We start from the raw sequence: 26,572 nt of genomic DNA, 5'->3' as shown, positions 1-26,572 counted from the left end.
AAAAGGGGCAGGGTTTTTAGCTCAGTGCATTCCTTCTTCGGGTTATGTTTTCCTTACAATGATCAAAATGAAGTCCAACTGAGGCAAAAAATGTTATTTCAACCCTTGCATAATGGAGGAATAACTTCTGTTCAGTAGCTTCCTTGGGTGTGAAGTTAATGTGCAGACAAATATACAGCACTCTGATTTGGGAAAGCACTCTGGAGAATGTTACTTTTTAAAAAAAAAAATGGTGTTTGAGGACAGCAAATTCTGTTTACTGCATTTTGTGATTTAGCAGGACACCGTACACTTTTTCTTCATAACTACATGCTGAAATTTCAAAGTGTAATTTCTGCATTAACTCAGAAATATATATCTTGCAATTCTTTACTAGCCCTTGGGATATGTCAGCTGAAGAGGGGATGGATATGAGAGATGACATATCACTTCCAGTCATGGATACAAAATGTCACTCACACTGGATTGCAATCCCTAATGATTTCTTTGGCAAACCAATCTTTTTTAAAGTAAATATAACTATGACCCACATGATTGCCCCACCCTCTCCACTTCTAAACAAAGGTTACATGTGCAAATATTGGTCACAAGTGGTGAGGAGACAGGGTAAGGGATCTGAGTGGGAAGAGAAGCCAAAGATCAGCATGGTTCTTTACTCTCCACCCTTCATGTGAACTGGCCATAGGTTGAGGTAGCTGGCTGTTGGGATGAGCTGCACTATCTTCTCCCAGCAACGTAGCATGTTACATGTTTATTAAATGCTGATTCTCCATAGCTGTTATTACTGGGTTGACCAGTAATTCTATAATTTGATACAGATTAATAGCAGGACATCTTCACTTTAGGGTTTGAAAAATCCTACTATTTAATTTTCAATTAACAATACATAAGACTCCAGTCTACTTCCAACTGCTCTCTCTTTTCATCAGCTGAAGGCTCTCACTTTTGTCTCAAACATCTATCACTAGCATGTTCTTTTCATCTTTTTGTCCTTAGTGTTTCAAACACTTTTGACATAAAATTCTTGACTTGCTTACTAGGACTATTTGAAAAATGAGCTGGGGACTCTTGAATATTTGTGTGAAAATTCACAGACACTTTTTTTTTATTCAAAATCTGTGAGATTTTGATTAGCTCTACTATTGGCTGAAAAATAGGTGAGAAGGATGAAAATCCTCTCAACTTTTTCTTTATCCAAATTTTGAAATTTCATCCATTTCAAAAATGTTGACCAGCTCCATTTTTCTTACATTTCATCTATGGTGCTTAGGGATTTCGGGTACAGAGAAATCCTTTGCTTCTCTAATAATTTTTTTCATGTAACCAGCTGTTACCAGTGTAGTTTTTCTTCTGGTGTTTTCCTGGATTATCTTGACAAGAAAGTATACTTCTGAGCTGGAGATGGAAGTAAGAGCTAAGGAGATAATACTTTAAAATTGCCATCATACTTTTCTGTAATATTGTCTTGCAAGAAAAGGGAGTTCTGCGTACACAGGAGTAGTTTTCCTGAGTTGGGCAGGTACTGTGGTGATCAGTGCCATAAGAACCTAGACAAATTAAAAAAACAAACAAAAAAAAAGACCAGCAAAAATTAAAGCTGTTAATCACAGCACCTATCTCAATATAACAGCTAAGTAGATTCAGTAACTTCCATCATCTTCTTTCACTCCAGACTTGAAACCAAATAGCAGTGCTCAAGACAGTCTCTCAAGCAAATGATATCCCACTTCAGGAAGCAAGTCTTATCTGCTAGGGCGGGGGGGGGGGAGTGGGGGAGAAAGAGAGGTAATTTCAAAAGCCCTTCTGTAAGAGTAGGATGCAGACCAAATAAATGTAATCACTTTGATGAAGGACTACCAGTATAATCTTACTTTACTTCCAACAATAAAACAAATGAGCATTCTTCTTGAAGCACGAAGCATTGGTGATGCAGGCATTTTCATTCAAACAGATTTGGAGTTGGATTGATTAGACACCTCCTATACTTCTTCCCCTTACCCCATCAAATTTTGCGTTAATAGAGTAAAGGATACAGAGACAGAATCTTAACTCCCAATTGGTCATGTGACTCTTAAGTATCACAACTAATGAAAACTTTCATTAGTACTTATGGTGAATTCCATGATGTGCATTTTGTTAATTCAAGGGGCATTGTACTGTTTGGATCTGACCATGTTTAATTTAATGGCTAGTAGACTGAATCCTGAATACCTGAGGCTATTCTCAGCAGGCTCTGAATTTTCTCTTTCTCATAAAGGATTTACTGCCACAGTTTATTGCTGCCTATGAAGGCCCTTCTTCAGGGGTATAAAGAAAGCTGAAAAAAATATCTTGCTGGGAATTCTTTGGCATTTTCTTAAAGCAACAAAAACAGTCCATTTTGAACTTTGAAGGAGTTCTGTTTTATAGCAGCCTCACAAGTTATTTTGGAAGTTTTTTCTTGAGCAGTTCTTCTCTTCCATGTACTACTACTCTTCTCTTCCCCCACCCCTTCTCCCCCAAAAATACCTTCCCCTTTCTAAAAGCAGGGGCACTTCCAAACCACTTGAAGCTGTATGTAAGCTAAATAGTGCCCTACAGAACTTGACATTCCGTTTTTGAACTATTGGCCAATATTTGTTCTCATTTCTGTTCAGGTGGCTTAAAAAAATTATGATGAACTTTGGAATGACAGACCAGAGAATTTGGGGCTGTTAGTACAAATAACCATTTTATTCCCAAGAGATGCTAAACCTAAGACAAACGCTTTCAAACTAGATTGTCTCAGGTCTGTTTTTTTCCTTCCAGGCCAATTATAGTTGTGGGTGTTTAGCATTTTTGAAAATCAAGCTGGCTGACTAGCTGCCTAAATGGGAATTTGTGCCTAATTTGAGACACTATAGAGTCTGAAAATGTTATCCAAGATGCTTTTTATTCATATCCCAGTGATTTCAGAGCAAGAAAACAGTGGCGCTTCAATTCAATTCAATTAGAAAAGTTATTGGGTCTCAGATAGATAGACTGTTAGCTAACTACAATTTGCAGAAATAGTCATAAAGCTTCCAAGGATCCCCTCTTCAGGCTGGCTAGGAACTTAACTGTGAAATCAGATATTGTCAGCTCCATTGCTCAAAGCATTTGCAAGTTCCGGATGGAGAATCAAGTTTTCTGTTAATACGTGAATAGAGGCATCAACCATTGGAAGAAGTAGTAGATATCTATATTACATCATGTTTCAACTGTCTAAGTTCTTAGAACTTATGCTTCTCCTATTCCCCTCAGATCTGCACATTGAAGGCCTGAGAGCATGTGGATGATGAACATGTTTGACCAGGCCCTTTGCCTAGGCATCCACTTTTGCAGCTTCACACTGAGGAATGCAGTTCTCCCATGAATCCCAGGTTCTGTTGCTTTGCAAGTGCAGTACAACCAGGAAGTAATGTGGGTTATGAAGTTGACACTCCCATAATGGTCTATTGGGTACTTCTCAATGGAAGTACCAGGGCTACTTTAAGTTCAAGAAGTTGGCATGCGGGTGTTGTGAACTTCCTAGACTCTGGGAAAAAAACAGGCATGCAAGTTCCTTAAAAGCACTTTTATGTATGTTAAAGTAGCTATAATTTCTCCCTTAAGTGTTCCTTCACCCTTCCAAAAAAAAAAAAAAAAATTTAAAATAATTCCTCACCAAAGGTGCATTGGTCCTTGCCAAGGCCAACATGTTTAGAAATGAAAGCTGCATTTGGAGTTGGAGCCAGCAAAAGTGAAACCACTGCCTCTTACTTTTTTGTAAACACATCCATGAAATGCCTTTGCTGAAAACATCCCAAAAAAAATTGTCCTTACACATGATCATACTCATGAAATTTCAGGTGGCTTGGTTTCATTTTGACTAATTTTGAAGGTTGGAATCTCAAAATCTAGTTCATAAGGAAAGTTGGTTTAAATCTTAACCATGGAGAGGTTAGCATCTCTACCTAAAATTTTTTGGGAAAAAAAATTCATTGCATTTAATGGTGTTTGGAGTCCTCTTAAGTATAGTATTTGCTGTAACAGGTAATGCTGGGGGAGAGGGGTATTCAAGCTCATAAAATACCTTTTGTCTAATTGCTTTTCATAAATGAGGATGGAGAATCAATGTTGCTGTGATGTTAAAACTTTTAAGACACAACTACAGCATACATACAATATCTTTCATTCTATGCTGTTCTCTGTGTTATCAGTGCTGGGTGATGAGCCATGTATTAGAGCTATGCAGTAACGGGCAGTGCTGACAAGATAGGCTCAAAACAATGTCTTCAAGGCATCATGCTCCCTTAATGTTCGGGTCAGTCAAAGCCAGACAGGTGTGATGCTTTTGGCAGATATGATGCCTCACTTAGTGACATGCCAAGATTGGCCTGCTTCAAGAGAAGACATTTTAACTTCCATTTGGCTTCATTTTCAACTCCCTGAAGAGGCCACCCAATACTTCACTTTACCCTAGTCTCATTAACTTCAGTGCCTTTGGTCCACATCACAAATTCTTAGGGACAGCGGGATATATTGATTGGCTTTATATCGTCCTCATGGCCTATAATTTTAGTGATATCCCAAGTAATTGCACCAGCTTCACCACAGAGACAATCCTTTGTATATTTGATGGATAAGCAAGGCACTGCCTGACAGTGGCTTTTGCATAGCTAATGTTGATGCATACTTGGCAGTTGCTACATTTCCAGCAACTGCATGGTTTGAAACAGATCATTTGAATCAGAGATGTTAGACCCTGAGGAAACTGAGGGCAAGTTGGGTTTCTTTCCCCTCTGTGAAGGTGGAGGAGACACAATGATTTCTTCCCAGGAATATCTGACTCCACTGTTAGTAGGAAAATGGCCTGGATTGTCCCTTCTGCTTCAGAGACCACTAGGACCCCATGGCAGGCATTTTGAGGAGTACATCAAAGAGGCTGCTCTTACAGATAGGGTAAATGATTACCACTGTCTTTGTTCATGACTAGTTGGTTGAATAAAAACATCCTTGCAGCTCCCTCTCTATCTCTAATGGGGCTGACGAAGTATTTTCTCTCAAGGGGTTACACCAGTTATGTTTTCCACGTTTCCCATGACAGTTTGCTGGTGGAGGTTGTAAAAGGCAAAGCCAGCCACTTCGGAGGCTTTGATACAGAATTTACCAGTTGGTAGTGCTGGCAATTCATATTAGGCAAGCATCACTTGAAACTGGTGAAGTCTCACTTCCCTGTGTATTTTATTTCCTCCAAGAGAGATGCAGTGAACTTTCAATGATAACCAGTGAGCGTATAAGCAACCAGACTTCAGATGCAGGTGTTTCAAGTGATGGTGATGTGTCACTGATGGCAGTTGTATCTAGCATGGGTGCTTGTTGGCTCTTTTGGCTGTGTTCAGACTTTTACAGTAGAACCTCAGAGTTACGAACACCTTGGGAATGGAGGTTGTTCGTAACTGAAATGCTTGTAACTTTGAACAAAATATTATGTTTCTTTCAAAAGTTTACAACTGAACATTGACTTAATACAGTTTTAATTAGTCTTGTATTAAGTTAGGAAAGTAGAAGTGAATTATCTGGGTTGTCACGGTTGTCCTAACTAGAGGGAATTTCATGGATGGGGCTGTCTCCTGTTGCCCGGGACAGACAGATCTGGTTTTACCCTCAAGCTGCAAGGAGGCTGAAGTAGCCATTGTAATGGATTTGTGGACTTTATTACTCAAAGAAAAGAAGAGAAACTTTCAGTTAAGCACAGTTAGGTTGTCCTAGTTTCTTATTTATTTACTTCTGAAAAATACCTAACTTTTTTCTATGCAATGTTGTTGTAGCTGTGTCAGTCCCAGTATGGTAGAGAGACAAGTTGGATAAGGGTATATCACTTATTGGACCAGCTTCTGTTGGTGAGAGACAAGTTCTCGAGCTTACACATGAAGAGCTGTTGTTCAGGTGTAAGCTTGAAAGCTTGTCTCTCTCTCCAACAGAAGTTGGTCCAATAAGAGAGTACCTCACCCACCTTGTCTCTCTAAATATTTTGAACATTTGATTGTACTGACTTGAGGAGTGGGGGGAGAATTGAACAAAGACACTGGTTATGATCTAAAGCCCACCAAAATCAATGGGAATTGACTTGAATCAGCTTTGGATCTGAGCCTGATTCTGATCTTTCTTTCTTTGATATAAAGGAATAATTTCTTTGAAGTTAGTGGAGTCGTACCAGAATAAAATCAGAATCAATTGACTGATCCAGTTGGAGTTAACTCCATAAATGGAACTGAATTATGTTGACATTCATATTTCATTTGTAATGTGACATTGTGTTTTCGCTTTTTATGTTTCTTAGATGCACAGCCTACAGATGGAGAAAGGGAGGTATGGAATCAGATCAATGCAGTTTTACAGGATTCTGAAAGCTTGCTTGCAGACCTTCAGGCTTACAAAGGAGCTGGACAAGAAATAAGAGATGTATGATAATATAGCAATGACATTTCTCTTGAAGAAACATCAAGTAATAGCCTGCAGTATTTATTTCTACTTTGCATGCCAGACAGTTCACAAAAATTATTTGTATTAAAATTACTCAGTAAAACTGTACTTATGAAATACAGTAGCTATTTAGAATTAAATTACATTCACTCTTTTAATGATAGGTACAGTACTATTGTTTCATTTAAACATCTTAATATTAATACAATTGAATACTGTTCTTTGGTTCTCGGAAAACACATTTTATGTACCTTTATGGGGAATAAAATCAACATCCATATTTAGAAAAATATTTCAATATCATTAAGGCACTGTAAACGTAGGAAAAATGCAAAATAGTTTCTGTTCTATATAAGACTGTCACATGACACCATAAAAATACACTGTAATTACAATTCTACATGTGATACTCTAAGGGAAGACTTCTGAATTGCTACAATTATCTGCTAGCATTCAGAATTGTATCTGTCTGCTTTAGCTCTCACTTAACCTAGGGCGTTTGCCAAGATAGGTGTCTCGGTCTCTCTGATACAAGATCTTCATGATTATCATTAGTAAGAGCAATTGGTTACTTAACAGCTGAAACCTACTACTAAAGTAGTGACAGAACTCCCATTCACTGTGACGGGACCAAGCTTTGACCCTGTAAACCCTTTTCAGTGTGAGTGTAGTACAAATGGCCTTCATTAATGTTTCTGCTATGGATACTTTGACCTAAAAGATGATTCTGTATGTGGGTGCTGCACTTTGAATGAATAGTTTTAAAATAGTTCCCAGGGGCTGCATTAAATGATATTGTTTCTATCACACCTGAAACAGATGCCTGGATATTTTTGTTTTGCTCTTTTTTTTTTTTTTAAGTCCTTGACCTTTTATTTTTGACGCTTTTTTTTTCATTCAACAGCTTTTTTTCTTACAATTGTTCTAGATTTTTTTTCAATAAATATTTTTAAAACTACCATACTGGCAATCTTCCTATATCTATACATCCACAAAACCCTGGTTCTTTACTCTAGTATCCTATATGTATTTACAGTAATATTATCATTGTAGGCAATACAAAACCCAAATGATATCCAACTTCAAGAAAAAGCTTGGAATTCAGTGTGTCCTCTGGTTCTGAGGCTGAAGCAGTTTTATGAGTTTTCACTCAGACTAGGTGAGTGCCTCATATATTTGTTTTAACCAATTTTTTTTTTCATATTCAGATATGCAAAGTTTCTCTCTTTCTGAAAGCTTAGAGTTGCACAGTAAAACATTGTACTATTAATTTGACTACAGTGCCTAGATTTCTCTCTTCTGGGAAGCCTGTAGGTTCTATTTGCACAGATCTGAACATAAATTTATCCTGATGTAATTTTGGAAATTTATTAAAAGCAGCATGAAGCCATATGCTTTAACATTTAGAGTTCTGGCCAGCCCTTGAGTATGTTTTCACTGTCAGTACTGGTCAATTTCCTAAGCTAAGGGAGAGCATCTAGAAACAGCTGGGAAAGACGGTCTGGGTTAGGGCTCCTGAGTGGAATGGGAAACAAGTATAGACAACCTTCAGGTCCACCTGGCTGATCTTTCCCCTCACAAAGCCTTTGCAGGCGATTATCCCTGCATCATGTATTGCCAGGTCCCTCACTCTGCGTTTGTAATCCTCATGTTGGACCACAGTGGCATCGGTGACGAAGGGTGGATTCTTTTTGGCAGAGGTCCCAGAAGCATCTTCATATTGAAGTGGAGTGGGGTGACCATTAGGGGAAGTAAGGTGGATGAAGAGTCTGAGGGACTGGATGCAATAGATCTTTCTTTAGCATTTGTGTATGGGAAGGACTGTCAAAGAATTAGGGGTGTGGAAGGTCTGGGAGTGATGGCAGAGAGTGAGGCGCCAGGTTTTTTTGTTTTTGTTTTTTGATGGCCCTCCCCATCCCTCATTTTTAGAATCCTATGGACAATTACTAATTATGTCTTTAAGGCTCCTCAAGTTACAGAGGGCCTTTCTTCTTGGCAAATTCTTATTTAGAAATCAAGTTTGTTACAAAAATAGTTATACATATGGCATAAAGCATCAAGATACAAATTGACATTGTGTCAAAAATGCAGACGCCATGACTTACTGCACAATATTTTGTGTGATTTTTATCTTCCTTAGAGAAAGCACTACAGAGCTTATTGGAATCATTGACTTGTCCACCCTATACTCCAACTCAGCACCTGGAACGAGAACAGGCTCTAGCCAAGGAGTTTGCAGAAATCTTACATTTTACTCTCCGCTTTGATGAACTTAAGGTTAGAAATATTTTTTAAATATACACTGAAACATTTCCTTGCATTTTGAAGTGTGTTGAATACTGATTCTTTTTATCCATTAAGATGAGAAATCCAGCCATTCAAAATGACTTCAGTTACTACAGACGGACAATAAATCGCAACAGAATAAACAATTTGCATGTAAGTAAATGGAACTTGGACATTTTGTTTCCACTCTGGAGTTTATGGCTGTGCGTTCCCACCCCTGGTGGTAATGTTTTTTGCATTGGTTTACAAGCTGCCTACGTTAAAGACCGTATTGTCAACTCCTTACATTGGTGAGCAGTTAATCAGACAAGTTGTACCACTGATTGCAATGGGACTACTCATGTAAATAACGGCTCACCAGTGTGTGAGTATGCAGTTGATCTGTTTCTCCCTGCTGGTAACATTTTGAAAGGAGTGTCATTTATTAACTACTTTTTCTTCATATTTTCATCAGATAGACATTGAGAATGAAGTAAATAATGAAATGGCCAACAGAATGTCTCTATTTTATGCAGAAGCCACACCAATGCTGAAAACACTCAGCAATGCCACAACACACTTTGTATCAGAAGTAAGTGATAGAAAATAGTGCAAACAATCTTAATGTTTAGTTGTACAAGTTGTTTTAATGATCATAGTTGTGTTTAACTTTTCTAGAACAAAACCCTACCGATTGAGAATACAACAGACTGTTTAAGTACTATGGCCAGCGTATGTAAAGTCATGTTGGAAACACCGTAAGTTATGTATCAGTTCAATCTTTTTCTTTTTCTTTTTTTTTTTTTTTTTGGTCTGTTTAAGTAGCCATCTAGCATGTGAGCATTTTTTGCAAACTAAAGTCTAGTATGTATGCCTTTAAAATAAAATATCTTTCTAATATCGTAGATTTTTATAGAGCAACCAGCCCGGTAGTTGCTCTATAAAAATCTAAGATAGATATGTTAATTTAAGGCATACATACTAGACTTGTGAGTTGGCAAAGAACTAACATAAGAAGTCATGCCTCCTATCTTGACTAGTATGAATATTTTTCATTAGTAAATTAACAGTTTTGCTCAGGGAGGTTCACAGCATAAGGCTCTGACTCAGAAGAGTGTTAGAATTGGTACATAGACTTCAGTGGGACTACTTGCATCCGTAAAGTTATGCAGATACTCTGTGCTTTGCTGGATTGGGGGTCTAATTTCTTAGAAGATCCCCAAACAATTGTATGTGGGGTAATCTTCCTGTAGTTGATATCACAAAACCAGATACTTCAGTCTGAGCTATGCCATTTTTATAGACAAACTGGTGGGAACAAAGATAGTCTTTTTGGGTGGTGTTTAGGGGTTGTGTTTTGTTTTGTTTCTGAAAATACTGGAGGTTCTGGGGGAGTATATATTGATCAGGGAACTTGTGTAAATTTAATCTCTATTTGGCTGTAAACCAGCCAATGGAGAGGGTTTTCACTCAGTTGTGATGTTTGGCCAAATCTACCTTCACTGCAACAGGTTTTATGTAAAGTTTATCTAAACAGATAGAACTGCAACAACAAAAAAAGGAACGTCAGAATTCTCCTGTGCTTTGATGCCTACAAAAACTGCTGTGTTATGACCCTGGCTTACCAAGTTGATCATAGTCATTTGTTACTCTGTGCTCCCTTCCCAATTTGTTTGTATCCATTTTCTGTTCAGATTAAGGGAACTCTTGGAGGTAGAGACCATCTTCTCATTATATGCTTGTACAGTTCCTAGTACGATGGGTTTGGTCCTCTAGGCATTACCACAATATAAACATCAAATACTATCAGTGCCCCTGTTGTAGAAGAGAGGGATGTAAGTAACAGAATAACTGATTTCTTCCCAAGAACAGGACCCCATTGTACGTTAACAAGGAGTACATGTGTCCAATGTTCTGCAAACATTAATTCAATCCTCATAATACATCTGTGAACTCCTAGATTAATATTTTCACATTGGGAAAGTGTGGCTGCAAAAGAAAATGCCTAAAGTCATATAGGGAGTTGGTATCCGAGCTGAGAATCCCTCTGCGCAGTTTCTGCACTCAGCTGACAAGAATAGAGGGAGAGTATACTAAAATGACAAAAGGAACGTAGACTATATTGTCTTTACCTTTTAACTCAAATGCCCTTACTCCTTTAGAAAGGGACTATTACATAATTTTACTGGGTCAAAGGGATTTATTTAAGTAAAATAAGCTAAACATTGTGTAATGAGGAAGCCACTGTTCGTTTTTTGGCTTTTTTTTAATTGTAGTCTAGTTGGAGTTATTTTGTACAATCCATCATTATGAAAGGAATCCCTTAATTTTACTAACTGTTTGGCTTCTGCTGCAGTTTATCTATCAGTTCTAAAATGTCCTGGCATGATGCTTCTAGACTGATGGTGGGAGGAGGGGAGGAGATATTGAAGGTCAAAGAAGGTAGTAGTAGTACATCTCCAGTGAACTCTCATTTACCTTAACATTCCAGGAGCTATGACATACTAAAAATTATCATCGTCCTAGGAATTGAATTAACAAAGCCTTAAATATGATAAAATGTAAGATACCATATTTTATTCTTACTGATGGTGAAAAAAATCTGGTGACCTTTTTTAATTCATCCTCCCTCTGCTCCATATTTCATATCTTAGTGACCCTTAATCTTAGCTAAGGGTTATTACCAAGGGTTGTGGTGGATTCTCCATCACTGACAATTTTTAAACCAAGATTGGACGTTTTTTCTAAAAAAGATGCTCTAGGAATTACAGTTAAACTTCCTCATTCAGAAGAGAGTAATGAAACGTGACTTATTTTGGGTGATTCAATTTTTGGTTGCCCATCTTGACATCTGATTAGAAGCTGATTTACATGAGTGTTAAGTATCCGCTTCTTTATTTTGAGTGCATCAAATTTTTCATACCCATCTTGACCCCTTAATCAGTCGCTTTTCAAAATTTAGGCCCATGCGCTTACAGAAAGGTTGCATAATTGAGGAAAATTTAAGGAATTAAAATCATTCAGATAGAGTGGCTAATAGGTGTAATGGAATTCCAGTTGATAAGCTTAAAGGGGTGTGTGTTTTGTGTGTGTTGGCCACTCAGGGTCAGGAGCAGATGTTTTCACTGATAATATGCCTATCCCTAGATTGGCTACAGTTATTGTTTGCAAGAGACTGTATTGCCATCCTGGTACAACTGTTTTTTTTTAAGATAATAAAATAAGAAATGGGACACTTTCAAAATTGCACAGCTTTGTCCTGTCTGCTTCAAATGAAGTCAGTGGCAAAACTTATATGAAGCAGAGTTAGGCAAATGCTGATTGCTTTTGAAAATACCACCTAAACTTTTTTAAAAGCATAATTTTAACATTGCTTTTTTAAATCATAAAGGAGACAGCTGAATAGTTATCAGACATTTCCAGATATAAGTGCTCATAGCCTGTTTCTGATTATATGCTATTATTGTTACTACATTATTTAAACAAGAGAAAATAGAAGCTGTACTTTACATTTCCTTTACTTTGAATTCCTGAACTCTGTTTTGGAAATTAACAAGGTTCACCATTCTCCTATTGCTGACTTTCATTTAAGAAATCAGCAGAAAAGTCATTAATTAAAACAATAAAGGAGTTAATCTGAACCTCTGATGTAGGAAGGTAGTTGAGAAATACAACACAGACTAGTCTCAGGCCTCTTTTCTGCTCAATTCATTTTTCACCTTCCTGATGATAATTTCAAGGAGTAACTGTTGTTGTGACTGTTTAACTTGGCAATCCACATACTTAGGGTACCATTTAAAAGGCAAATAAAATCTTGATAGGAATGTTACCTGTTCACTACTCATATTTAAACAACAGAAGTAGCTTTACTTTGAGTTCCTATTGTTTTGGCGTTCTAATAGTGAATAATGAGCATTGTCTACCTTTATAACCTTCCATATCTGTGGAGACCTCCAGTAAATGTCTAAAATTCATATTTTCATAGAGGCGATTAATATGATCTTTGAAGAGGTAGTAGTACAGTAAAATTGTCCATCAGTTGTTTTCTCTCTCTCTCTCTCTAAACTGCCAAGTTGATTGATTCAAGGATCATTACTGGTTTTGGTTTCCTTAAAAGCTTATTGATTTACACTTTTAATGCTATTATATCAGTTTGGGGATTTCCATGCACTAATACTCTAGTTTGAGAATAAAGTTCTCATGTGAAACACATGAAAGAATAAAATTGTGCTATGCAGAATCAGTCAAGAATTATTTTTTTTTATTTTCCAGAGAATACAGAAGTCGGTTCACCAGTGAAAAGACTCTTATGTTCTGCATGAGAGTAATGGTGGGCGTTATTATTCTCTATGATCACGTTCATCCTGTGGGAGCTTTTTCTAAGACATCAAAGATTGACGTAAGCATAATTTACAACAAAGATTTTTTTTAATGCTCTGTACGTTTGCAAAATTGTTTGTCTATAGATTTCTTCCATAGAAGTTTAGGCTTTTATACAAATCATTTTCAGTTGTTGAATCTTGTATCAGACACTGTTGCTCATTTGTCTTGTAGGAAGCCAGTTCTGTTCCTTTACTAGCTGTTCTATTACAGTAAAATTGCAGTGTTGACATTCTGGGATAAACTAACCTTGTAATTTGTCAGTTCTAAAATTCTCTCTTTTTTTTGGAAGTGTTTCTAATCTAAATAACTAGCTATTGTGTGTGGTTACTATTTTGGCTGAGACCCAAACTAAGCCTAAAGTTTGATCTGTTTAATGCTGACTGAGAGGTTTTAGTTTAAGTTTTGGTGAACATAGTCATGAAGTGAAGTCAACCTTTAATGTCTTACATACAGGAAAAAGTACCTACCTATTTATCCAAGGTGCTTTTGAAAAACTTAAATCTACAATCAGTTAAACGGCTAACCTTCAACAAAACTAAACTGCAAGTGACAAAAGAATAAAAGTTCTTCGAGTGATTGCTCATGTATATTCCACAATAGGTGTGCGTGCTCGCCACATGCACCAGTACTGGAAGTTTTTTCCCCTATCAGTACCCCCAGGGAAGCACCCCGGTGACCCCTGGAGTGGTGCTTCCATGGTGCAGTATAAGGGGCGCTCGTCCCCAAAACTGCTTGTTCGTTCAGTGTATGGTACCCATAGTGGTACCCGTGCTGTGCTGAGCTTAGCTTAGCCGAGCATGCGGACTGTTTACGCTGTTTACCCTCCAACCACCTCCTTCCCCCGTCCCTCCTGGGGGAACCCTCGCATGAGGCTCTGCTCGAGCAAGAGGTGGGCAGCTCCTGGGAAGCAGTACTGGGGCAGTTCAAAGGCAAGGAGTACTACTCCCACTATTTCCTTATCCCAAAAGCCAAAGGGGGGCTCAGGCCCATCTTGGACCTGCGAGGCCTGAACCCAGTACATGGTGAAGCTCAAGTTCTGCATGGTCTCCCTAGTCTCCATCATCCCCTCCCTGGATCCCGGGGACTGGTACGCCACCCTCGATCTGCAGGACGTGTACTTCGACATTCATATATTCAAGGGGCACAGATGCTTCCTCCATTTCATGGTGGGGCGGGAACACTACCAATTTATGGTCCTCCCCTTTGGCTTGTCCACTGCCTCCAGGATATTCACAAAATGTATGTTGGTGGTGGTGGCCTACCTCAGGCACCAGGGGGTCCAGATCTTCCCCTATCTGGATGACTGGTTGGTCAAGGGCAGCTTCTGGTCGCAGATGCGGGATCACATGGCGCTTCTTCTGTCCATGTGCACCACTTTGGGCCTATTGGTAAACAACACTAAGTCCACATTATGCGTTGTACCAGGACTAGTGTTTATCGGGGCGGTCGTGGACGCCTCATCGGTCAGAGCCTCCCTCCCACCGGATAGATTTGAGACCCTGAAGGGGCTCATCGGCATGGTCACAAGGTTTCCGGCGACAACAGCCAGAGCATGCCTCCAGCTCTTGGGTCACATGTTGGCATGCACATATGGGATCCATCACACCAGACTCAGGATGAGGTCTCTCCAGCTCTGGTTGGCCTTGGAGTTCTCCCAGGCCAGAGACAGGATGGACAAAGTCCTCACAGTGCCCAAGCCAGTGATCACCTCCGTACGGTGGTGGTCCTCCCTGAGAAATATGCTCCAACGGGTCCGGTTCAGGGGCAGTTCCCTGTTGCTGGAACTGGTGTCTGACACATCGGACCTGGAATGGGGGGCCCATGTGGGGAACATTCAAACCCAAGGTCTGTGGTTGGCCCAGGATCTGACCTTCCACATAAACGTCAAGGAGCTCAGGGCAGTACGGCTGGCATGCATGGCCTTCCACTCGCACCAGGAGGGCTGGGTGGTCAGGGTCCTCACGGACAACACAGCCTCGATGTTCTACATCAACAGGCAAGGCGGGCGGGGCCCAATCCTCTGCCGCGAAGCCCTCAGGCTGTGGGACTTTTTTGTATAGCCCATGACATCTGCCTACAGGCCTTCCATCTGCCGGGCATGCGGAATGTGTGGGCGAATCACTTGAACAGGGACTTCTCTCAGCACAAGTGGTCTCTCCACCCAGAGGTGATGCACAGACTTTTTTTCCAAGTGTGAGGAACTCCCCAGGTGGACCTGTTCGCAACTCCTCAGCGCCGTCGCTGTCCCCCATTCTGCTCTGGGGAGGGCTGGAACGAGGCACTATCTCCAATGCCTTCCTCCTGTCCTGATCAAGCCAGTTTCTCTAATGCCTTTCCCGCATTCCCACTGATTGGCAAGGTCCTGGAAAAGATAAAGATGAACAAGGACCGGGTCCTTCTGATTGCCCCGACGTGGCCCAGGCAGCATTGGTACTGGACCCTCACAGGGCTGGAGGTCGCCCCCTCCCACCCACCTCCGTGGCCGTTGCCGTCCTGCCTGGACCTGCTCTCCCAGGACCAGGGCCGCCGCCTCCACCCCAACCTAGCGGCACTCCACCTCACAGCTTGGCTGCTTGATGGTTAGGAAGGGACGTGCTCAGAAGGGGTTCCTTGAAAGCAGGCGGCCCGCGCCGAACCTACTTAGCAAAGTGGTCTCAGTTTTCCATATGGGCAGACGAGTGGGGTGTTTCTCCGGTGGCCGCCCCAATCCAGTTTATTCTGGACTACCTCCTTCGCCTTAGAGCCCAGGGCCTGGCGCCCTCGTCAATCAAGGTGCACCTGGCTGCCATATCGGCCTTCCATCTGCCAGTGCAGGGCCACACGGTATTCTCCCATGCTATGACTGGCCTATTCTTTAAGGGGTTGGATCATCTCTTCCCATATGTTAGGCCCCCAGGCCCGCAGTGGGACCTAAACCTGGTGTTGACCCACCTCATGGGGCCCCCATTTGAGCCGCTAGCCACGTGCTCCTGGTCACACCTCTCGTGGAAGGTGGCCTTCCTGGTTGCGATCACGTTGGCTAGGCGGGTCTCGGAACTCAGGGCCCTGACCTCCAAGCCCCCATACACGGTGTTTCCTAAAGATAAGGTCCAGCTCCGCCCACACCCTTCTTTCCCCCCGAAGGTGGTCTCTGCCTATCACACAGGTCAGGACATTTTTCTGAGAGTCCTCTGCCCCAAGCCCCATGCATCAAGTGAGGAGCGCCACCTTCACGAGTTGAACGTGAGACGGGCTCTGGCTTTTTACCTGGAGTGGACTAAGATGTTCAGTAAGTCCTCGCAACTGTTCATCGCCTCGGCTGAGCACGTGAAAGGTCAGCTGATCTCCACTCAGCGGCTCTCCAACTGGATCACCTCTTGCATCCGTACCTGTTATGATCTGGTGGGAATTCCTCCACCACCAATTGTGAAGGCACAGTCGACTAGGGCGCAGGCCTCGACGGCTGCCTTTTTGGCCCATGTTCCCATTCAGGACATTTATAGGGCTGCCACGTGGTCTTCAGTTCACACGTTCACCTCACATTATACAATTGTCTCTCAGACCAGGAAGGAAGCCGGGTTCAGCAGGGCCGTTCTCCATCCCGAGAGTTTGTGAACTCCTTCCCACCTCCAACAGATATAGCTTAGAATCACCTATTGTGGAATATACATGAGCAATCGCTTGAAGAAGAAAAGACACTTGCCTTTTCCGTAACTGGTGTTCTTCGAGATGTTGCTCATGTCTATTCCACAACCCGGCCCCCCTTCCCCTCTGTCGGAGTTGTCTGGCAAGAAGGAACTGAGGGTGGGCTGAGTGCACAGCGCCCTTTATACCACACCATGGAGGCGCCACTCCAGGGGTCGCTGGGGCACTCCCCTACGGGTACTGCTAGGGGGAAAAACTTCCGACACCGGTGCACGTGGCGAGCACGCACATCTATTTTGGAATAGACAGGAGCAACACATCTCGAAGAACACCAGTTAAGGAAAAAAAGACAGTTACCTTTTCCATAACAGCTTTCCCTCCCACATATGAAAAACTGACCATTTTCAAAAAAAATTGTGCATCTGTTTTTATAGTAATATTAGCTTTCATAATAGTTTCATCTGTAGATCTCAAAGCACATTACAAAGACTCTTTCACTGACTCCATATTACAGTGGGGAAATTGAGGCACATATAGGCAAATTGACTTTCTCAAGGTCAGTGGTAGAAGTGGGACCATGTTTACTGATTCCAGTGTCTTACCCAATGGACCATGCTGCCACAGAAATAAGACTTGAAATGTTGCCAAAAGCTCAGTTGTATATGATATGATGATTGTTTCACAATGCTTTTATCAAATGAATGGGGATCATTTGCCTGGCACTTTACTATGTATTGTAATCCAAGTTTAACTGTGTAGGTAGCTAGATACAAAGTAAAAAGGAATTGGCAGGCAGGAGATACTCAAGTCAGATTTTAGTGTGTGCAAAGGGGACCTAAATCTTAATTTCAAGAGTAAAGTGCATGAATACTTTCAGTATTTCAGATGGGTCTATTGAAATGAAGGGTCAGTTTTCTGCAGAAGGCAATTCTCCTTTCCAAGCCAGCAATCTCTTGGAAAAAGTTTTGGCGCATCCTAGAGACAATGGAGCAAATGAACCCTTTCTTACCTTCCGAGTGTCCTAGGTTCTGATTGTCTCTGTTTTTGGAGAAAAGCCACTTTCCTGCCGAGTAACTTGGTGACTGTTTTGGGCATAGCTTCTCCCTTAGGCTGCCCCCATCTATCCGTGGATTGCTGCGAGCTCAACTGGATTTTCCATACAGGGAGAATGAGCAATTGGCTAATGTCCATTTGATTACTCAGTGAGTAAAGGCTTAGACATTTTCCAGATCATCTTGTGCAGCTAATCCATAGACTTAGCGCTAGTTAAAAGAGTCTGGGAAGTGCTTAACTGAACTTCCATTTATCCACCTACAGATTTAGACACACATTATTATCTCAAATTGAGAGGAAAGACTGACTTGTGGTTAAAACTCTGCAATGGGTCTCGGCAGTAGAGCTGTCCTAAGGACGACAATTCTGTTTCCCAACAGATTTTGAGGTTTTGAAATTTGTTTTCATTCTGCTTTGGAACAAAAACAAAACATTTTTCATGTTTTTGCAAAAACCAAAATTGTCAGGGAAAAAGGTACGGGGTTTTGTATGGCCATCGCCTGGTGGTTAGGATAGTGGCTGGGGATTTGGGATACCCAGATTCAAGTCTCTGCTCTGCCTGATTTTGAAGTGACCTGGGATGAAAAATTCTGTTTGGAATCAGGTGGGGCAGGAATTTAACCTGGGTTTCCCACATTCCAGCCAGTGCCCAAACCATTAAATTATAGTCTCGTTTCTTTTCCCCTTCCCCTTCCCACCCCCCCCCCCAAAAAAAAACCCCGTTCCCAATTAGAGTTTGAGAAATAGACACATCTCCATAATGTGGTATTCAGTTTAGTTGTAGTTGTGTCGGTCCCAGGATATTAGAGACATGGTGGGTGTGGTAATACATTTTATTGGACCAACCAACATCCATTGGTGAGAGAAACAAGCTTTTGAGCCACACAGAGCTGCTCTTCTTCTCTGGCATGGGTTGTAGGGCTAAAAATTGCTGTGTAGACATTCTGGCTTGGGCTGGAGCCTGAACTCTGGGGTCCATCACCCTTGCACATTTTTTAATATAATGACATTTTACTGTTCATGCTCACTGGCTGTATGAGACATATTTGGAAATAAAGCTGACCTGTATTGGTTAGGTTTTTATCTGTTTTCATATACTGCAAATTCTGTATTGTTCAATAGTCATATGCTTCTGTTTCTAGATGAAGGGGTACATAAAAGTTTTAAAGGAGCAGCCTCCTGATACCGTGGAAGGCCTTCTGAATGCTCTCAGGTATGTATGGAAGTAGAGTATGGTATGAGGTGCTCAGGCCATATGATAAGGGGGCAAGGAGGCATGCACATATCTAAGGTAAGTAGATGTACTAAACCAGGGGTCGGCTACCTTTCAGAAGTGGTGTGCCGAGTCTTCATTTATTCACTCAAAATGTATTACTGGCACATGAAACCTTAAATTAAACGTTTTTAGGTCTCTTTCTATAAGTCTATAATATATAACTAAACTATTGTTGTATGTAAAGTAAACAAGGTTTTTAAAATGTTTAAGAAGCTTCATTTAAAATTAAATTAAAATGCAGAGCCCCCCGAACCAGTGGCAGGACCCAGGCAGTGTGAGTGCCACTGAAAATCAGCTCGCGTGCTGCCTTTGGCACACGTGTACTAAACGAAGATTCCAAAAGAGCTAAATATATTTAGATTATTTCTTAACAAAATTAATGAGATTGTTTTGAGATTTGTAATGGGGATGAAATGAATGAATGGTAATGGAACCACTGACTGGCTTCTATGAAATTGTTAATATCAAACCATACAATTACATCTTCCATTTTAGAGTTATGTTCCCAGCAATCGCTTTGTTTTCTGTAGGGAAAGTGAGGAAACCATGTTTAATATACGTAAGCCTCCTACATTTAGTAAAACTTCATATTAATTTGCAGAACAGATAACAAAGCTTTGATGATGTCCTAATTCATGTTCATTATTTGTGTATTACGCTTTCACTTTGTATTTATAATTTCTAGGTTCACTACAAAACACCTGAATGATGAATCTACTTCCAAGCAAATTCGAGCGATGCTTCAGTAGTCCCTTCTGAGACAAGTGGATCTATGTATTGATCACAGAAGATGTGTATGTTTACATAATTTAATACAGATTGCTGTTAATACTTGTGTGTATGTTCTTCACATCACTGAAATCTATGAATCTTTAGTCATAACATGACTGACTTTATATAGCACAATCTCTATTTACATGTCGGCCTTATCTTTTTACATTATACTTCAACTACATCTATCTGTTGTTGTCTGTGTTTGTTTAATCCAAAAAAACTGCCTCTTTCACAGAAGTAAGCAGTAGTAAGGACAAAATGGAGGTCAAATAGACTAAACCCTAGGGGTGAAATCTTGCAGGAGAAATTGAATGTGAATTAAAATTAAAAGTGAAATTGTCTCATTTATTTTTTTATTGTGCTGTTGGAAATTTAGTTTTACATAAAGTTCTCCATTGAGTTTTTATGGACTGAAGGTCATTTGAATGTTCCGCACCATTGCATGAGACACAACATGTTTTGTATTAGGCAGAAGGAAAAGTGGCCACCTACTGCGCATTCTTGCTTGGCTGAAAACAGCCAACAAATTCTCTTGCCAAAGAAGACATTGTGTCTCTTTGGTTTATTCTGTAACCCTTGCCGTTCCACAGTTGAGAAATTAATATCCTGTTTCAGGTTTAATGTATTTACTTATAAAATGCAGTTCAAGACTATCCTCAGATTCAGACAAGCTTGTATTACTGAATAAGAAAAATACTCTTAGGCCTAATGCCTGAAGCTTGGAGAATAATGAGGAAGTACTAAAGCCTTGTGTACGTTAGAAAGCTTATGCCAGTTCCCCAAATGAAATCTAAGGGTCTGTCTACACTGAAATAAAACACCTGCAGCTGGCCCAGGTCAGCTGACACTGTCTCAAAGGGCATGGGCTGCAGGCTATAAAATAGCAGTATAGATGTTGGGTCTTGGGCTGGAGCCGAGGACCCTTCCCCCTTGCAGGGTCCCAGACTATGGGTTCTAATCAGTGGTGTAGCCAGGTGGAGGGAACGGGGAGCGATTTAAAAAAAAAAAAAAAAAAGTGCCACCCACTGCAGCACTTTTTCTCACCCAGCGGCGCTCCGGGTCTTCAGCGGGCCTTTCACTTGCTCTGGGGGGTCTTCGGCGGCACTGAAGGACCTGCTGCCAAAATGCCACCGAAGACCCACGGAGCGAGTGAAGGTCCCACCGCCGAAGACCCGGAGTGCCGCTGACTGAGTAAAATAAAAGCGTCACAGTGGGTGGTGCCTTTTTTGTTGTTGTTGTTTGTTGTTCTCTCTCCCCCGGGTGAGTACAAAGGTGCCAGGAAATTGACATCCCCCCCTAGCTATGCTACTGGTTCTAACCCAAGCCTGAATGTCTACACTGCAATTTTATAGCCCCAATCCCCACACCATGGGCCAGTTGCAGGTCTCTTATTGTAGTGTAGACATACCTTAAATGGGCAAAAAGCCTTTTTGCTGGTATAACTGTCTGTACTAGAGCCTTCTGCTGATATAAAAATATTGTAAAGACCCTCACCCCTAACTGACATTATTATGTCAGCAAAAGTTTCTAGTGTAAACCTGGCCTCATTAGAGCAGGAGTGATATAAAGAGGGTTTGACTGTGTTTGGGAGTTGGGCTATTTGTAAACTCCCTTAAAATCAAACTCCTTTTATAGTACTTTTTATCAGCCAATACCATGTGAAAACTGAGAAGTTTCAGTTGCTTACTTAACCGTTGTTTTCAAAAGTGACTTAAACTTTCAAGAAGTTGAGTTCCTCACTGGGTTGCATTTGTTCTTGGTTTCTCCAGTCAAAGGAATAGAGGTCTTTTGCTAAAACCAGCAAAGTGCTCTTTTGAGTGTCTGAGTGACCTGCAGCAGCAGTGAATTTTCTAGCAGAGAGGATCACGTTTTCAAAAACCTGCACTAAATTTTGCGTTTGGCTTACACGTTTGCATGTAAACTCTAAGGCATATGTATAAACTCTGATTTGTGTATCTGTATACATATTGGAATTTGTGTGCAGTCACTGGAGTTTTCATGAATGTACTTCAGAAAATGTGGCCCTTTGATATTTTGGAGGTATAACGCTGCACACTAGAAACTGTACTGCACTCCTACAAAGCTACTTATCAATGTCAGTTCCTAGGCAGTATTTAGTTTGTAAGCTCTTCGGGGTAGGGATTGCCTTCTGTTGTATATTTACACAGCACTTATTACTTTGAGGCCTCAATTCTGATTGGGGCCTCTAGAAGCTAATGTAATACAGATAATAATGCTTCTGACTCTGCTATGCAGCTGCTGCTGAGTACTCAGATGTCATTAGAAACAGTTTAATATAGGGATATTTACCAAATGTAAAAAAAGTACTTTCACCATTGTCAGCTAAATGGACTACAGATTCATAGTGGATCTGATAGGTTCTTTATTTGCTAAAGTTAATACTTGCCAAAAGAGGAGAGCTGTGTAATGAAGAAAAATGTAAACCTGAAAGCATTCTTAAAGTTGTCATGTGCTGTTTGCAAATGTCAGTGCATTTCTTTGCCTGGTGTGACGGGGCTATTTTGTACAGAAGTTTGTTTGAAATAATAAAAAGTTTGGTACATTCATACCATTTGTATTGTCTGTATTTATACAGTGGGTAATAAGAAAGGAGGGTATGGATTGACATTTGAAAGTTCCATTCAATATCCCCAAATATACCCAATTTATAAATGTTATACTTTTTTATACCAGTAATATTACAGATACTACAGTTGTTAGACACTTGAACAGCTCTGCTGGTTGAATGTATCCTATATAATTACTCTTGAGGAAATTCTGCTCCATTGCGGAAAGTAGAATTAGCACAGAAATTAGTATTATGCTCAGAATTTCCTTCTCCCTCTACCTGAGAAATGAGCTTGGGCTGCCAGCAGCCACTAAGGAGCGCTAGACCCAGCAGAGCCCAGCTCACAAATAGAAGATGCTGCTGTGGAGAAGGGGAGGGAGCTGTAGGATTCCTGGTAGCTACAGTTCCCAGCATGCCTTGAAGGAAAGAGGTGGCATGCAGGAAACTCCATTCCAGCCTAGGACCCAGCATCAGGATGTTTCTGCCTATGGATCACTGGGCTCTAGTGGGGTAGGAGGTGTCTGGGTGGGTGAGGGGGGAGGCACAGCTGAGCTTTGGGGGCAATGGCTCCAGGAGTCCTGGGTTGGGGGAGGCCTTGCAGCTGGCCTCTGGGAAGAATGGCTGTGAATGTCTGGCCCCCCGGGTGGGCTCTGGGGGGAAGAGGGTAGAGAAATAGGAATTGAGTTGTTGTAGAGGTTTCCTTAACTCTCTACTCCTTGGGGAATTTTTTTGTGTCTGTATTGTTGAACATAGTTGCTGATATTTATTTTGAAATAAATTACCAAAATAATTGCCATGATTATATAGTGTTGTTCTGACAAATAAAATATGCAGAATTTTTAATTTTTTAGCACAGAATTTTTAACTTTTTGGCACAGAATTGCCCCAGGAGAGTATAATGTACCTTTCTATGTGGTGGACTTTATACAAGAAAAAGCCTCCAACTTTTACCTTACATTTTTAATTGTTTTTAAGCTGCTTGACATTTGATTACTACTACGTCATCCTATATTATAACAAAATAAAAACTGGCTACCATAAGCTCTGAGGCAATGCAGAGTCTTAAATAGCTTGCTATTCTTGGAGAAAGTTCAAATGTTTAATTGAATCATTTTTAATATGGTGCCCAAATGTAGAGTCAAGGTCCATTGTGCTAGGCAATGTACACATGTGGCTATAACTTTCTGCCACTGCCTATGGCAGGGTGTGGTGCATTCAGGCTGCATGTTGAATCGATGTGAGTGGCTAATTTCTTTTGAGGAGGAAAATTGATGATAGAAGCAGTAATGTGTCCATTTTCCCATCTCCATCTCTCCTTTTGCCCTAAAACTACTACCCTTGGAACAAAGAGGCTGGAAAGGCAAAATGAAACTATTCAAACTTTTTTTTTTTTTCAAAACCACGTATTGTATATACCAATTAAATTGACCAAGATATATTTAAAAGATTTGGGGTGGCATTTTCAAAGAAACTTCAGTGAGTTGGAGACTCAACTCCCACTGACTTTGTTTGCAGCTGGGCATCTTAAATCTGAGGTGGTTTTGGAAGTATGCCTACAGGACAAGAAAGGTGTATCCATAGACACACCTGGATGTTAAAGTCCACGGTGTGTCTATGGACACACCTTTCTTGTCCTGTGACCGGAATCACAGGGGAGTCAGCTGAAGTCACTCAGTTAGGCTGAACTGCAAAGAATGGAGCAGGCAATCCCCAAAGCTGGTGGCTATTCCAATATTGAGATTTACCAAGCCAGCACAAAACAGCTTCTGTTATACCTCACTGGTTACTCAGGAGTCAACAGCGCAGTTCCCTTAAAGCAACCCAGCTTCAGGCCTCCACCTACTCACCCAAGTCAGATATGATGAGGATTAATGAAAATCTTATTCATCATACAAAAAGGTTCTACCAATCCCATAAGATGGGACACATTACCTCCCAGGTTAATGACTATTCCAGATCTTACCCAAATACACGCTTACAAGCAATGCTTATTAACCAAACTAAAATTTATTAGAAAAGAAAAGAGAGAATGGTTAAAAGATCAATATACATACAGATGTGAGTTCAATTCTTGAGGTTCAGATTCATAGCAGAGAGCGTGAGCTTTGTAGTTGCAAAGAGTTATTTTAGAATTTAGTCCATAGATTATAGTCCAATGTCCAATATCCTATTCAGGGTGTTTCAGATTAAATGAGATCTCAATTGTGCAACTCAAACTTCCCCCTGATGAAACTTAAGCAGATCTGAGATGACAGGATCAGGACCCCAAGTGTCTTTTATACAATGTTCTAGCATCCACTTGACCTTACTGTCCTGGATAAACAATAGGCAGCCAGAGAGACATTGAAGTAGATTTACTTCCTAAGGATCACCTGGTAATTTGCATAGATTAACATAAGGCAATTGCCTGTTTTCCCATCATTCACAGATTATTTGCTATACATTTCAAAGAGAAATGAATACATCCTATGTTTACAGTTCATTTAAATGTTAAGATGTTCTTTTGATCTCTGAATTAACAGAATACAGCATAGACAGGGACTGTTGATTACACTGTTGACCACTACCTATACACCTCTACCTCGATATAACGCTTTCCTCGGGAGCCAAAAAATCTTACTGCGTTATAGGTGAAACCACGTTATATCGAACTTGCCCTGATCAGCTGGAGTGCACAGCCCCACCCCCCTCAGAGCGCTGTTTTACCGTGTTCTATCCAAATTAGTGTTATATCGAGGTAGAGGTGTATATGTAAATACACAAAAACACAAATGTTATCTCCACATATGTCTAAGGGCTGAATTCGAGTCATTCATCCTGCAGGATGCTTAGCCCTTTCTAATCATGTGTCACACCACCATTTATCATAGAACAAGTGCAAGTACTTACATATTAATTAGAGCAGGAACTGAACCTTTATCTTCCAGGTGAGTGCTCCTAACCACTGGGCTATAGTCATTATCTCACTCATTCTCTCACACAATGACTATTTAAGTATTTCATACAAAGTAGAACAGCTTCAACAGGAGAGACCCATCCCAGAATATCCTACAATGCAGTAGTTAAAGCACTCAGCTGGGAGACATGGATTCATATCCCAGCTCTGAATTTGTCCCTTGGGGTCTCATATCATGGACTAGTGTTGTAACCACTAACCTAAAAAGAGGTATCCTGCACTCCTCCGCAGCTGTTTTCTGTGGGCCTGATCCAATAGGCAGCCATGCTGGGACTTCTCTTTCTCTCTCTCCCCCTCTCCCTCCTGTTGATCCCAGACATTCTTCTCATGTAGATAATGCTCCAACTCTCAGGTGCAGTGAGTCTCAGAATCAGATTCCTGGGCTCTCTTCCCAGCCTTGCCACTGACAAACGGGGGGTAATCCACTCACCCAGTTTCTGCCCCACTTAAATAAATGAGATTAAAAGACAACTTGCTGCTGAATCTTTCCAAAGAGGGTTTATTTGACCAAATTAGAATCCAGGTTCTAGTTCACATTTCAGTGTTCAGGAGACTAAACAGTTGTGTGCCAGAGTCAGTTGTGTACCAGGAAATATTATGGATCAAGCAATGCTTGCGGCCCCTATGACAGCAGAGAATTGATTAGATGACATGCTCAGATAACCCTTGCAGATTATCAGTGCTCTATGCTGCAGAGGAACGCTAAAAAATTCCAAGGTTCCTGCCAATCTGACCTGGGTGAAAATTCTTTCCTGATACCATAGTGGGTAATCAGTGTGAGCCTGAGCATGGGAGCATCTGCTAACCATCTGGGAGAGAGGATTCTTTGTACCTCCTTGGAGCATTGGTTCATCTCATCCTGTGGCCTGATTCCAGCTGTGGCCAATATCTGATGCTTCGTATCAGATGAAGGTTGGAAAAAAAAATTCCCAGAATGTAGCTGGCCAAATGTGAATTGGGAAAATTCCTTCCTGACCCTTGCAGGTGACCTTCTGAAGCCTGAGGTTAAATTGTAGTGATTGACTAAACACCGAGCTGCAAGTGTATGTACATGATGAGGGCAATTCCTGTTCTCTCTGGCACCTATGAAGAGAGGGAGTGAACAGGGGAAAGGAAAGAGGTTAAGGCCTTTATTTAGCAATGACAGTGGGAGTCAGGAGAGGGTAGGGACAGTCCCTCCAATGAACTCTGTCCTTACACACAACAT

The 26,572-nt window shown here is 40.9% G+C and overlaps 1 protein-coding gene across 10 annotated transcripts in view; it reads left to right on the top strand.

Moving 5' to 3' along the window:
• CYRIA (CYFIP related Rac1 interactor A) overlaps window positions 1-22,407 on the top strand; it is a 77,202-nt gene extending 54,795 nt beyond the window's left edge. For 8 of the 10 annotated variants that reach the window (XM_039530718.1, XM_039530716.1, XM_039530715.1 and 5 more), the window contains 9 exons: window positions 6,323-6,444; window positions 7,519-7,624; window positions 8,606-8,742; window positions 8,827-8,904; window positions 9,206-9,322; window positions 9,409-9,488; window positions 13,003-13,129; window positions 18,933-19,003; window positions 19,752-22,407. In XM_039530718.1, the coding sequence (XP_039386652.1) occupies window positions 6,323-6,444; window positions 7,519-7,624; window positions 8,606-8,742; window positions 8,827-8,904; window positions 9,206-9,322; window positions 9,409-9,488; window positions 13,003-13,129; window positions 18,933-19,003; window positions 19,752-19,815 (902 nt within the window). In that variant the 3' untranslated portion in view covers window positions 19,816-22,407. Of the gene's footprint in view, window positions 1-6,322; window positions 6,488-7,518; window positions 7,625-8,605; window positions 8,743-8,826; window positions 8,905-9,205; window positions 9,323-9,408; window positions 9,489-13,002; window positions 13,130-18,932; window positions 19,004-19,751 lie in introns of all 10 variants that reach the window. The other 2 variants (XM_039530724.1, XM_039530725.1) reach the window with 1 other exon arrangement.
• Window positions 22,408-26,572: the final 4,165 nt, after the last annotated feature.

This window comes from Mauremys reevesii, linkage group 3, assembly GCF_016161935.1.
Source record: "Mauremys reevesii isolate NIE-2019 linkage group 3, ASM1616193v1, whole genome shotgun sequence".
In the NCBI taxonomy this organism is placed as follows: domain Eukaryota; kingdom Metazoa; phylum Chordata; order Testudines; family Geoemydidae; genus Mauremys; species Mauremys reevesii.
The sequence above is the reverse complement of the archived record's forward strand: the minus strand, read 5'-3'. Positions and strand labels throughout refer to the sequence as shown.